The 14,412-nt window shown below is 35.0% G+C and overlaps 1 protein-coding gene across 1 annotated transcript in view; it reads left to right on the plus strand.

The window, feature by feature from the left end:
• The window catches only part of csmd3b (CUB and Sushi multiple domains 3b), a 538,328-nt gene that overhangs the window by 147,138 nt on the left and 376,778 nt on the right, over positions 1-14,412 (plus strand). The window contains exon 3 of the mRNA XM_063013213.1: positions 722-834. Within this exon, the coding sequence (XP_062869283.1) occupies positions 722-834 (113 nt within the window). The remainder of the gene's footprint in view (positions 1-721; positions 835-14,412) is intronic.

Consider the following 14,412-nt stretch of genomic DNA (forward strand, 5'->3'; position numbering starts at 1 on the left):
TTGCTGATGGGATGGAAAGATTTCACACAACTAGTAGCAATCATTGATGTGTGATGGTGGTTGATGGGTGGGCTTGTAATCATGCACATATTTCCAAATGTTCTTTAATGCATGATAAATTGGGATGTAGTTTTATTGTTGTGTGGTTCATTGTTACATTTTAGCATATTAAAAATTTTGCTAAAAGTCCTTTTTAGACACAGACAATGTGGGTAGTCTGTTCTTTACGCCAGACAGCAACAGATTCTTACAGAGCTGTACCATGTACCCAGAGTCATAGTGTGTGTCTCAGTACTCAAGTCAGCATCTTAACCAGACAGGCGTCGCTGTTGAGGCGGCACTAAAGAGAAACCATCCTCCTCAAACATGGCCAATTTTGACTGTGAAGCACTTGGCCAGATGGGTAGCACCACTGAGACTAGAGCTTGAGAGCTTAAACCTGAGAGCTTGCACACTTTGAGTTGATGGGATAGGATACTAGACTGATGTGCTGACTGTGGTGCCCCTTAATTGTTCTTTTTTTTTACAGCTGAAGCTGCACTGATGAGGCATAACATTATGACCACCTCCTTGTTTCTACACTCACTGTCCATTTTATCAGCTCCACTTACCATATAGAAGCATTTTGTAGTTCTACAATTACTGACTGTAGTCCATCCCATGGTGTTTTTACAGTAAGATAAAAGAGATAAAATTGTATCATTTTGTGTTCTTTCTACAGGATAACAGGTTTCCAAATCCCACCTCCAGTCACGAGTACAGGGTCTGTCTTTTCCCTGCGGCTCACCAGTGACTTTGCTGTGAGTGCTCATGGATTTAAAATCTATTATGAAGGTAAGAAGCCTCTGCATGGCTTTATTGGTCTATTTTATTACATCACCTTGTATCTAATATAACTCATGCATGCTCATTAAATGGGAGCAGGACTACTTGGCGGGTCAAAAGACATTGTATATAGCACATATCATAATTATATTAGTCGATGTTAAGAATGAGCTCCTCTCCCACTGAACACCTCATCAAAGCTGAACAGACCTAGTCTGTAGAACATATCTGTAAACAGAATACTTGTGTAATTAGATACATTATTATGCTTGATGTTTGCTTAAAATAATTATTTGGAGTTTTAGTGTCATGACACTGATGTGTTTTTGTAGGAGACTGTACGGATGTTGTATCATTAGCCTGGTATGCCTAATGCTGTTAGGCAAAATGAATAGAAATTATGAAAAAAGTGATGTCCAAGGACTTTGTAGCCTGGCAAAGAGCATGTCATCTTTTATTGTGTATTATTTTTTTACACGGAGGTATACTAAGAACTGTAAAGATTGATTAGCATTATTTTTTATTTATTTTAATGAGCTTTGCTCACTGGAACATTGTTCACCGGGATGTGCTGCTCGTAGGTATAACCACCTCAGTTTCTTTAGGACAAGTTCATAATTTGAGTATGATTTATTAACCTTGCTAAAATGCTGATTGATTCCACTATGTCTCTAAAAAACTATAAATATCTTTTTTGTCATTGTGTGTGATTTGCTTCACTAATTACAGCATTAAAAATGTTCACATTACAAACATTGCTGTTAATTCTAAATATAAGAAGTGGGGGTGTGGGAACCTGCTATAGGAAAACCATTATGAATTTTTTAACCAGATTATTTTCCCTTTTTTCATTTTGCTTTTTGGCCATTTGTCAGAAATGCACTCCTGCCTCTCATGGTAATAGGTAATCCACTGATGTTAAATGGAATTTTCAACATAATTTACCTTGTCATCATGCTTTCACCAATAGGAGAATTGCCTTTAGCCATTTAAAATTAATGTCTTAAGAAATGTCACCTCTCATCCAAAGTCTAGCACAACAAATCTAGCACAACACCCATTAATCTAAGACCAAAAACAACAGTATGAATGCTTTCAGTTTCTATATACAATGTATGTTGCTTCTTAAACCTCACATTATCTTAATAAATAGGTATGCAGTGTATTCAGAGCCATTGCTTCTTGCATACATTGTTGATTTGATTTTGAATGGATGTCATTTTATTCAGAATACAAAATTAATAAGTACAATCTAAATCTTTAATATCCAAAAGTATAGTATTTCTTTTGATAGAAATTACAGCTGCAGGTGTTCTTGGATCAGTCTGTACAAGCTTTGCACATTTAGATTTGTGCAGTTTTATCCCATTTGCAATGGCAGATCCTCTTAGGCTCCATCAGATTAGATGGCGAGTGTCTGGAAACTGCCATCTTCTCTAAGTGTTCAATTTTCATCTAATCAGGCCATAGCATTTGTTCCTCATGTTGCCAGAGTTCATTACATGCTGTTCAGCAAAATTCAAGTGAGCTCTTATAATTCCTTTATAGTGACTTTAATCTTCCCACTTATGCCATAAAGGCATAATTAATGTGGTTCAAATATAAAAATAAAAAATTATAATAATTAATCGGACAGGTTTTACCCTGCGCAGGATCTCTGGAGCTTATTCTTGCCTCCCTGACCAAGGCTGATCTTACCCAGATGCCCAATTTGGTTGGATTCTAGGAAAGTCTTTTGGATTTGGATGAACTCTAGTAAAGTTCAAGGTTGTGCCAAGCTTCTTCCATTTTACAATTACTAAGTACACTGTGATCTTTGGAACACCAGCCTCAGATATTGTGTTATATTCTTGCTCTGATCCATGCATTGCCACTATTTAATCACTGATATATACAGACAGTGTCCTGGACCTCATGGCTTAGCTATGTCCCATCAATTTATAATCGAACAGGTGGACACCATGCAGGTTTTAGATCATTAAAGCAAACACGATGTACCTGATAACAGTTTTAAGTGCCACAGCAAAGTCTGAATACTTTGGTAAATAAGACATTTCAGGGTTTTTTTTGTAATTTTTTTTTTATTTCTTTTAATTATTTTTGAATTACTTTATATAAATACTATAAGCATATTTTATATTGTTATGGGTTATGAAGTGTAAATAATGGGAGGAAATTGAAACATTGTAATTAAAAACAAATCCACAACACACTAAAGTGTGCAAAAGTCAAGGGGTCTGAATACTTTTAGAATCCACTGAATACTTTTACTACCACTACTACTACCACTATTACTACTACTACTACTACTAATACTACTACTACTAATAATAATAATAGTGAATGTGTAATTCATTCAATTGATGACCCAAATCACCCATTCCTCCAACATTACTGTGCAAACATGCACTTGACTAGCTACATCACAGTCACATTTTTTTTCAATTACTTAAAGCCGTAAAGACGATATTTTAGTTAGAAATACTTCATATATTTGTTATGTTTGTGCAGGTGGTGTTGTTGCAGGTTTGCAGTCAAACTGGGGTTTTGACTGGCTTTTCTGGCATCCTATCCACAGTTTCGTCTGAAAGTCAATTGAACTGCCACTATTCCTGTTAAACTGCCATTTCTTAATTACATGAAGGCCTGAGGAAATAACTACCTGAAAATGTGTTACTAGCTTATTATAGTCTTCTCCTGCTTTGTAGGCATCAATTATTTTAATTTTCAGTGCTAGGCAGCTGCCTAAGGGCTGATTGTTGGGACAAGGTTTAATGAGTGAGAGTATTTATAAAGCTTTGGGTTTTTTGGCTACCTGGCTGTTCTTAACAATGAGTGTGAACCACAGATTTGAGTTAATTAGCTTGCTATGGCTTAAAGTGCCCAAACTTTTGCATCGTGCCCCTCACTTTTTTACTCTAAAATTGCACAAAATAATAAAAATAAAATACGCTAGTCTTACTTAAATATAAGAAAAAAAGAATGTTTCAGTTAATTATTTACTCACCAAACTACTCACAGCAACAGAAATTTTGACCAGGGGTGCCCAGACCTGCATGTCACTGTTTTAAAGGTATTCTATGGAATAAAAGAAAAAAAAAAACATCCCATAATGCATTTATTTAATAAACCTGTTAGATTATAATTTTTTTGGTCTTAAGTCGCTAGATCATATGATTTAACCTTTAAAACATTTCCCCTTGTCATTATAGTCAGAAAGAAACTCATTTTTAACATAAAGAATGATTTCTTCATAATCCTTTCATACAATGATGAAACTTCTGTCCTCAAGTTGTTTGTCAGTATGTACATTATATCTGAGCTCATTAGAGTGTTGGAACATAGAATGTTCAGATATGGATTCAGATAAATGTATGGATGTCTTGTCCATAGCAAACTGTTACTGTACATACTGCTTGTATGTAGTTAGAAAGATAAGCAGCTTTCAGGAACCTTTGATATTTAGCTCACGCAGGCCTTTGCTCTGTCTGCCCTGAGTCCCCTTACCCTATTTAGGTGAGAGCCAGTTTTCCTCTAGAAACAGTAGGCTTGCTCATTTCGACCATGACCCTGAACTAGCATTCTGCTTGCTTATTGCTTAAATGCCAAGAATGCTTTCATCTGAAAATGTCATTATTCATTTTTAAATAACAGCCTATATGTTTTCATTCAGTGCGGTATCAGTCAGAAAACATGGTCATTTTTAAATCTTTTTTTTTTTTATCTTAACGGATGCAAATTTTGCTAACTGAAATGGCTAGGCTTGATTTTATTCAGCCCTGTAAATTGTCACTTATCCTTATCCCTTAACATAAAGAAATAAAATAAAAATTCAAACCACAAAAAGAAACAATAGCTCCAAAAGGAGGAAACTTGAAACAGTGGTGAATCCACCCAGCCTGCTAAACATCCAGCCCCTTCCATCAAATGTCAGGCTACCCTGATCTTTTTTTTTTGTCAGAATCTTTCACTTTATTCTTCTGCTTCTGTGAATATGACTCAGCTGCACAGGTGGAATATACAAAAAATGCAAATGTGAAATAGGCTTTAGTAAATCTGCATGATCTGCAGAGGCATTAGTTACAGAGCTGGAGGGAATTGGTACTTTTTTAGAGGGCTATGTAAGGTGCAAGGTAAATCCGGCTGAATAGGAGATTAAATGAAATAGATTAATGTTACTATAGACAGTCTGTAATGTAGCTATATGTTAATTGTAACATAAGTGTACTAGATAAAATGTCAATTATTGCAGGATGAGTTAGTTGTGCCTAATAAATAAGTGGCATCTACAAGTTTATTCGCTTTGTGGCCATGTTTCAACTATGTTGACAGCTGATATGTTTGTTGGACATTCCACTACAAGGCATTCCTAAGAGTAGTCGAATTTATTTGTATAGTGCTTTTCACAATAGACATTGTCTTAAAGCAACTTTACAGAATCCAGAACCGACAGACCAAAACCCCTGTTGAGCAAGCCAAGGGTGACTTCCTTAAAATTACAGGAAGAAACCTTGAGAGGAACCAGACTCAGCAGGGACCCATCCTTCTTGGGTGGCCTGGAGAAAATTCTCCCATGCAATGAATGGAACATCTGCAAGGTCAGGCACTGTTAACAAACTAAAAACAAAAAATCTTTTCACATTTGTCCAGCTACTCTAACCTATTCTTAATTACTGTATCGGCATGGTGTCTTAGTGGGTAGCACTGTCGCCTCACAGCAAGAAGATCCCCAGGTGATCCCCAGGTCCTTTCTGTATGGAGTTTGCATGTTCTCCCAGTGTCTGCATGGGTTTCCTCCCACAGTACAAAGACATGCAAGTGGGGCCAGTTGAAGATACAAAATTGTCCATGACTGTGTTTGACATTAAACTTGTGAACTGATGAATCTTGTGTAATAAGTAACTACCTGTCCTATCATGAATGTAACCAAAGTGTGTAAAACATGAGAGGAACCAGACTCAGCAGGGACCCATCCTTCTTGGGTGGCCTGGAGAAAATTTCCCCATGCAATGAATGGAACATCTGCAAGGTCAGGCACTATTAACAAACTAAAACTCTTTTCACAACTGTGATATTATTAAACTTTGTGACTAAAGAGTAAAAACTGGAGTAAAGATGGCCCAAAGAGATTTTAGAGTCACTGAGTTGCCAGGAGTCCAACTTTTTAGATTAATCTCAACTCCATAAGTCAGTGTAAAGGCTCATGGAGTTATGATAACATCTTACTGCTTGGCCTCTCTCACCCTCTGCGAACTGTCTGAGCCTTCTGATAATACCCAGCACCTGTAAGCTCAAACCACTGAACTAACCTGGTGCTTCTGATTCCTGGATTCATTAATCTGACTCAATCTTTTAATAAGGACTGATAGCAAAAAAAAATGTTGAATGGTGTGTTGCTTAGATCAGAAGTGTTTATTTTTTAACCCTTATTTATTACAATTAGTATATAATACTGTATTAATTAAACTGAGTTATACTAATCAGATGAGGTTAAGTTCCTTGCTCAGAGCTAGAATTCAAACTCATTTGAAGTTTGTCAGTAATCCAGAGTTTTATCCACTAAACCATGAATTATTATTTGGTTTTAGTAATTATTGATTTGTATTACAAAAAGTAAATTCAACAGAAACAGTCCTGCATTCAGTTTTAAATAAAAGGAAAAGTCATAAATTTTGCTCAGCATGGTCAGTAGAATAAAAATACTTGCAAGATGGAGGTGTGTAAGATGGTAAGCAAAAACTTAATCAATTCCTGTTCTCTTAAAGAAAACTTGCAACACCACAAATGCAAAATGCCAGATGTGGAAAGAATCTAAACACATCTAGAATCAAACACCCCTTGCCAATGCAAGAAATGTAATACAAATATTATATACATATATACATACACACACTAATGGACAAGTATTGGGACACCTACACGTTACACCTAGAGGAGCCATGTAAACAGGGTGAACATGTGAGGCTTCTCATAAACAGTGTCTGGAAGGAACAAAGGAATTCAAGTTCCCAGGACCCATTCTACTGTGCAGTGCAACTGTTGCCCCAGTGCCAACCACAAATAACATTAAACTATGTAAGCCTCAGAGGTTTCCAACACTGCTGTACACACACACACACACATACCCATGTGCCATCATGCTTAGATCTAGTCTCTTTTGCTCAGGGCTTTTAATTAACTTTGTGATTTCCAAATCTTTGACTCGATCGGGACTATTTGTACTTATAGCAAAGTCTCCAGGTAGCAATCATCACACACTCTTATTTCGGATCGGATTCTATTTCCTGTTCATTTAAGTGGTCACCTGTTTACCTCTGATCCTGTGAAACCTCTTCATAGTCTAATAATACTTATTTTATTATTCACACAAATTGCAGGCACAATTTAATACATTAACATGGAATTTGTTCTTATTTTATGACCTTTTATTTTATTTATGACCGTTTATTTGACTAACAAAATATTTCTCTCAGGACTTTATTTTGTGTCCACTCTGAGTGACAGCATGTATTCTCTTCTACTTTTCTGTGAATAACTGTGGACTAATGTTCAATAACTCACAATTAAACTTGTCATCTGCAGCTGCTGCTATTTCAGGAATTGGTGATTTGATTGGAGGAATATATTTAAGTGCACTGATGAAGACTGACAAGAGTATATGTAGAAGATAGCTGGATGCTAATAGTGGTGTTAATCGTTAATAAGTATGCTTGTGTCAACACTTGGGTAAAGCTTTATGAATATGTACTGTTAATTCACAACAAGTTTACTCTCAAAAGTTAATTTTAATAAAATCAGTTATTTATTTTTGTTGTTATTAACTCCTAAAATTAAAATAACTAATCAATATGCAAAACTAAATGACATGACTAAGTTAATTTACTGTTTATTTCAATTAAATTAAAAATGTATCAATTAAAAGTTCTCCTGATATGTCCAGCTACTCTAACCTATTCTTAATTACTGTATCGGCACGGTGGTTTAGTGGGTAGCCCTGTCGCCTCACAGCAAGAAGATCCTCAGGTGATCCCCAGGTCCTTTCTGTATGGAGTTTGCATGTTCTCCCTGTGGGTTTCCTCCCACAGTACAAAGACATGCAAGTGGGGTCAGTTGGAGATACAAAATTGTCCATGACTGTGTTTGACATTAAACTTGTTAACTGATGAATCTTGTGTAATAAGTACCTACCTGTCCTATCATGAATGTAACCAAAGTGTGTAAAACATGACGTTTAAATCCTAATAAATAAATAAATAAAAATAATGACTGTATAATGCTAGTATAATATAGTTAATAAAAATAATTCTATGGTTAGTTAGAGCTGTTGGTGTGCTAAACTTCTTTTGCAGTGTTGCAAAAAAATGTGTATATAAGGCCTTACTAGTGGTAGCCTAGTAGGTAGAGCTGTGGGTTCGTATCCTGGCTCTGCCATGCAGTCACTGTTGGGCTCTTGTGCAAAGCCCTTAATCTACCTGGATCCAGGGGTGCCGTACAATGGCTGCATCTAGGCTATGTTCCCAGCTTCCAATGAAACTGGGATATGTGAATAAAGACTTTTATTGGCAAATAAAGGGACTCCAATCTGCCTTAGTTTATATAAAAAAAGTTGATTCACTATGTAGTCCAGCCTGGTCATTAAAGTTCTTGCATCTCCATGTAATGAAGCAACAGGCTTCTAGATTCTGACATTAGCTCTTTTTATATTCTACAATGTCGGCACATTTTCTTCTGTATTATTTGAGTGTTCTTTTATAACAGTGGGCCACAACCATTAACCATAGTTGATTGTACTGATTTCCTTATGTTCCCTCTAATATCAATACTTTTATTTTTGATACCTGACTTTCCAAAACATATAATGCACTAATATATGTAAAATTATAATATATAATATTATAATCCAGTTGAGCGTGTTAGAAACAGTCCTAACACAATACCCAGTACCAGAGTGGCTCATCTACAGATAAAGAAAAAAAAAAAAAGTACCATCCTACAGCATAGAAATCAATTTTCTTGTCTGTCCAAGTGCCTTCACAAAACCTTTAGAAATATTAAGTCCAGTGGTATGTTGTGGTCTACACTTTTTATATTTACATTGACTAAAATCCACCCTAGACCATAACAGATTAGTCAGTTAATTCACAGAAACACAAAGACATGGTCAAACAGCCTAGCCATTAGAAGGTGCACTTATCAGTGTGTTCAGTGTTGGTTCCAAACTGTAATAAAAATAAGGCGGGTTTCATTAAGCGTAAAAACTGTAAACTTTGCCAAATCAGATTTATGTTGAAAATAAAACTATGTAATCATTTTCATAGTAAGAGCTGTCTGTATTGGTATTCTTTCTTTGTTTTCACATGTTTAAATTGGGTCATTAAATTCAACCAATTATTAAAAATGTCTTTAAGGTTGCCTTTGGGCAAATACTTTGCTCCAGATGCTGCATTCATTTAATCACTTACATGATATGCATAATTAAATATAAATCTACCATCTGCACACACAGCTGTAAGGTTATTTTATGTAAACATACTTTAGTTTATTTACTTGTTACATATAAACCACATATTTTTCTAACTGTACCCCATCATAACTGCAGCTGCATATTTATCCATTAGTAGCAAAGCTGTTTAGTGTGCAGGTGTCTATTCTGGTCAGTTTAGCTTTAAATGTAGTTTTTGGGTTTTTTTTGGGCTGCATAGTGTTTCAATATTTGCTGGGTAGTTTATTCTATACAGCCTTGTCCTGGTTATCATCACAGTGGGTCTGAAGCTTTAGGAACACTTTGAGCAATGTAGGAACACTATCTGGACATGATGCCAAACAAAACAAGGCATCACACAATCACTTATCACACACACATACCTAATTTACACACACTTTTCAGGTAGTCAGACTCAGTGTACTCATTGGCATGTTACTGATGAATAAAAGTATGTTAAGAATTAAAAAAAAAAATTAAACAATTAAGAAGCCTAAGTAAACCTAAAGCCTAACTGCTGCACCAATGTCATTTAAAAACAATGTATTTGTTTTGTATGTATAGCAGACTAATATTTTAGCACTTCTAAGGCATGTAGTACAACTTTCAGATGAGATCTTGCTCTGACAAATTATTCTCATGGCATTATTTAAACATAATGCTAATTGCTGCTGTTGAATAAAGATCACTTGCCTTGAAGGAACAAAATGAGATGCACAGTTCAATTTATAATCTTCACTTGTTTAACTCTTTCAATTAAAAAATCAGCAGGTCACTGATTATTTGACTGTTGAAGGGAAAAAAACTAAACACCTCCAGAATAAGGATTAGAATAAATGGCACTGTGGTAGCATAAGATAAATATCCAGTTATTATTTTAAACAACATGCTCTACAATGTGGATGCTATTTCTGACGTACAGGCACTAGTACATAAATTTAATGAAATAATTGTACAGTAGATTATATATAACCAAACAAACATTCAACCCAAAAAAATAAAAAAATAAAAATAGGCAATCCCTGGGCCTTACAATTCCTCATACAATTATGTTGACCTGACAGTGGACACTGTGAGTTGAAGACATCCTTCGGCTTCCTTTGAATACAAATTCTTTTAGATCCAGATATGAGGAAAAAAGACTCAATGTATAACCCTTTTTAACTGTGCAGCAGTATAGGTTTTGTGCTATTTACAAAAAGTTATGCATCTTTTGTTAAGGCCATTCGGTTCCTCCAAATGTAACACATATTATTAATTACTATACAATGATTCATAAAGGTCAGAGAAAACTGGTTCATTATGCCATTTAATCTCCTTGTCCACTTAATGCATTAGAGCAGTACAGTCGTTTTAGTACTGTGCTCTTGGGTGTTTATGCTCCAGTTTTCACTGTGGTGAGCAACCTTTTCAAGCCATTTGCTAAGCATTCATATCAGCATAAATTCTACAATTTTACTGGTTAGACAGCAAAACGCACATAATAACACAAAAACACATTGCAAATAGAAAGATTTTTTTAAAGACATAAAAATATATTATTCACTAATAATCTTTAATTAAAATGTGGTCTCCATGCCACCCAAAGAAGGTGGGTCTGGTTCCTCTCAAGGTTTCTCTCTAATTTTAAGTTAGTTTAAGTAATTTTAAGAGTTATTTTCTTGCCACTGTCACCCTTGCTTTGCTCAACAGGGGTTGTTGGTCTGTTGGTTCTGGATTCTGTGAAATTTCTTTGAGAAAATGTCTATTGTAAAAAACAAAAACAAGTATAGCATATTATTTTATTGTATTTTACTTTACTGCATATATATACTGTATATATATATATGTATATAATATATACCAGAATTTATGTAAATTTCAGACATTAGATCATGTAGGAACAAAAATACTAAAGAATATGTTGTTCTAAGAGTAAATCAACACCTCTTTTATCTGACATTTTTTACCATATTTTGTAGGACTGATCACTCTGAGTTAAATTCAGACAACATTTACATTTTTTTGGCATTTAATAAGTGCTTTTGTCTAAAGTGAATTACACAAAAGGGCCCAACCAGCAACTTTCCATTTGCTAATCCAGTACCTTAACCACTGAGCCACCACTGCCCACGTGCCCACATGAACTCCACTTCCAAGAAAAACCTTAACCGAAGCTAATGCTTTACCAATTTCTCAGAAACAATTATGCTCACAATTATTTTCAAGCTAATAAGTATCCTGCCCTTGATAATGACATGTAATAAATGGAGTCTAAATGGCTGAAGCATCCCATCCTATCACTAGATTACACAATGATGCATATTAAATAGTAATCATTCAACAGCTTTGTTTTGCCACTGGACCTGGTAGAAAGTGGTTGATAACATTAAGTGGTGCCACTTGGGAATGAAATGTTTACTTAAACCACTTTTACATATTCAGTAGATTGGCTGTAGATTTTTTGGAAAAGTGCATATGTAAAAGTAGTAAGTAGTAAGCTGATGAAAGTACATAATCATTTCTTATAATAGTATTTCTTATATTAGTGCCTTAATCTCATGTTCACAAATTAAATTACAACCAACTGATAAATGAGTGGTATGGAACCACTGAGTGGCACAAATTCTCATTTCTTCCAGCTAACTATCAGACATCAAGTGACAGAACAAAGCAGTCATTAAACTCTCTTATTGAGAGGTGTGGTGGTGGGCCATGTGATTGTGTTTTTATCAAATCTAAGACTCAGAATGTTGTTGATGAAAGCATAGTCTTTACTACAGTAGAGGACTCTCAGACTAGTAAAGGGCAAATGCAGCTGCTTCAGCTGTGCTGTTTAAAGCTTTTTAACTAGAATTTCCTCCAGTCTGGCTTTTTTTGGGTGTAGCCCAATGTGAACCATATCTACGGCTTGTGGGTTCAAAAAACACCCAAGTTCATGTGCAGATTAGTGTATTCAGGATTTGATGGCCTTGATTCAATTTTGTGAGAATTCACCTGCGGTGAACTCATCCAGCTTTCTTAAATTCCCTATGCTGTTTTTTATTCTGTGTTCTTATTAATGTTTATTTCTGATTTCCCTTTCAACAGCTTGCTTGTCATGGTTTTAAATAAATGAGGTTCATGAAATTAATGCTAAAAGCAAAGTTTGAAAAACGTCCCAAAAAACAACTTTCCTTTTATGATAATTGGGCTTCCATCATGTTAGTGCATTTTCTGCTACATTCATCCACCTAATATATAAACAGTACATCCATAATGCATCTTTATTATGCCTAAATCACAATAAATAGAAAAAGCTGGCTAACTATTATGCATTTAAATCAACATGAGAAAACTGCTTCTTGGTTAAATAATTAAAATCATTAACAGGAAAACTATTACCTACTTATAATATTTTAATAATGAACAAGGATTTGTGCAGCTAGGTAGAATTGTTGTTAACGATAGAGTGCAGCTGTTACATAGACTATATCTAGTAGTTTTGTTAAACCCTGCATTATGTAATTTAAACATATCTGTTTTATCCACTTTGGTTGGCACCCACACTCAGGACAATTCAGTTTAGATTGATGACATTGTGAAAGCACTCACTTGAATAGGTTTTTTTTTTTTCACCCGACACACAATCATTACAAATGAATGGGGGTGTCATTGTTTTACCATCAGTTAGTGTCACTGTGGAGGAAGAAATTTTTCACTTTATAAAGCTAGGACCTGTCGGTCTTAGGGGGAGGCAGTTTATTAACTCAGTAGGCCATGTGTCTTTGAGCAGCAGTGATGCAGTGCTGCCATCTTTAACACTAGTGAGACTAGTGGAAATCCCTCTCAACTCAACTTGAATAAATGTTAGAATTATTTTGACAGTTCAGAAGTTTTTTTTCTTTCTTTCTTTCTTTGTACCTCCAAAAAAGAATAAAATTAATTGCAGGGGCATAACATTTTAATTTGTGCAAAATTTGAGATCTTGATTTTTGTCTAATGTTTAAGAAAGACAAAGTCACTGCTAACCTTTAGGTTAGTTCCAAAAAATGCTAATAAAGCTAGATTTTTGGCCTACATAGCAAAGACTCTTTTTAAAGAAGGAAGAAATAATAATAATAATACAATATTAACTCAATGTGGCCAATATGTGAGTATGGGACCATCAAGAGAAGATAGAACATTATGCCAAATTTAATGTCAACTGGACAATCTTTGTTTGCAGAACATTATTTTCCATGTCATAGTGCCACCTAAAACTGCAGTTACACCATATTTTTACCATGTTATGTGCCTCTAAAGGTTCAGACAATTTGTGAAATGCTTTATGAATGAGAGCAGTATATGTGTGCTTTATGTGTGGCTTGCACCACCCATGTTTTTGATTGGCCTCTGACAAAAACACTGTATAGTAATTCCAACATTTTTCTGATAATTTCTCATTGAAGTTCTCAGGTTCCTTCAATACCACATGTGTCCATCCATAAAGGCCAATGCATACAGATGTGTCTTAAGCTTTTGTCATCTCCTTGGACCCAAACTATTTGACTGGGCAAACCATTCCATAAACTAGGAGCACAAACCGCAAAAGCACAATCCCCCTTTTTATTTCCGCCAAGTTCTTAGGACCCAAGTACCATTGGCTAGAGCACCTTGATGCAATGATGCCAGTACTGGTGTAATATGCTTCTTTCATTTGGTTCTTCTGTGAGGTGAATTGGAGATACAAAATTGTCCATGACTGTGTTTGACATTAAACTTCTGAACTGATGAATCTTGTGTAAAGAGTAACTTCTGTTTCTGTCATGAATGTAACCAAAGTGTAAAACATGACGGTAAAATCCTAATAAATAAATAAAAGAAATAAATCTGTTTCTGTCTAAAACCAGGAAACTTCTCAAAAACACTATTTTCTTTTAGGATATCTAGAAACTGTTTTGCAACCACTTTCTCACATCGATCTATAATTCACATAATTTACTAAATCAAGACGAGTATGTTATTTATTTATTTATTTATTTATTTATTTATTATTTTTAAATAGGCTACACCACCGCCAACGGAATCTGGGAAGTATCCAGAGCTAACATAAGTTCAGAATTGATTGTAGGTGGATACCCACAAAATCAAAAACCATTTTAAAA

Source organism: Trichomycterus rosablanca, chromosome 2, assembly GCF_030014385.1.
Source record: "Trichomycterus rosablanca isolate fTriRos1 chromosome 2, fTriRos1.hap1, whole genome shotgun sequence".
NCBI lineage: Eukaryota > Metazoa > Chordata > Actinopteri > Siluriformes > Trichomycteridae > Trichomycterus > Trichomycterus rosablanca.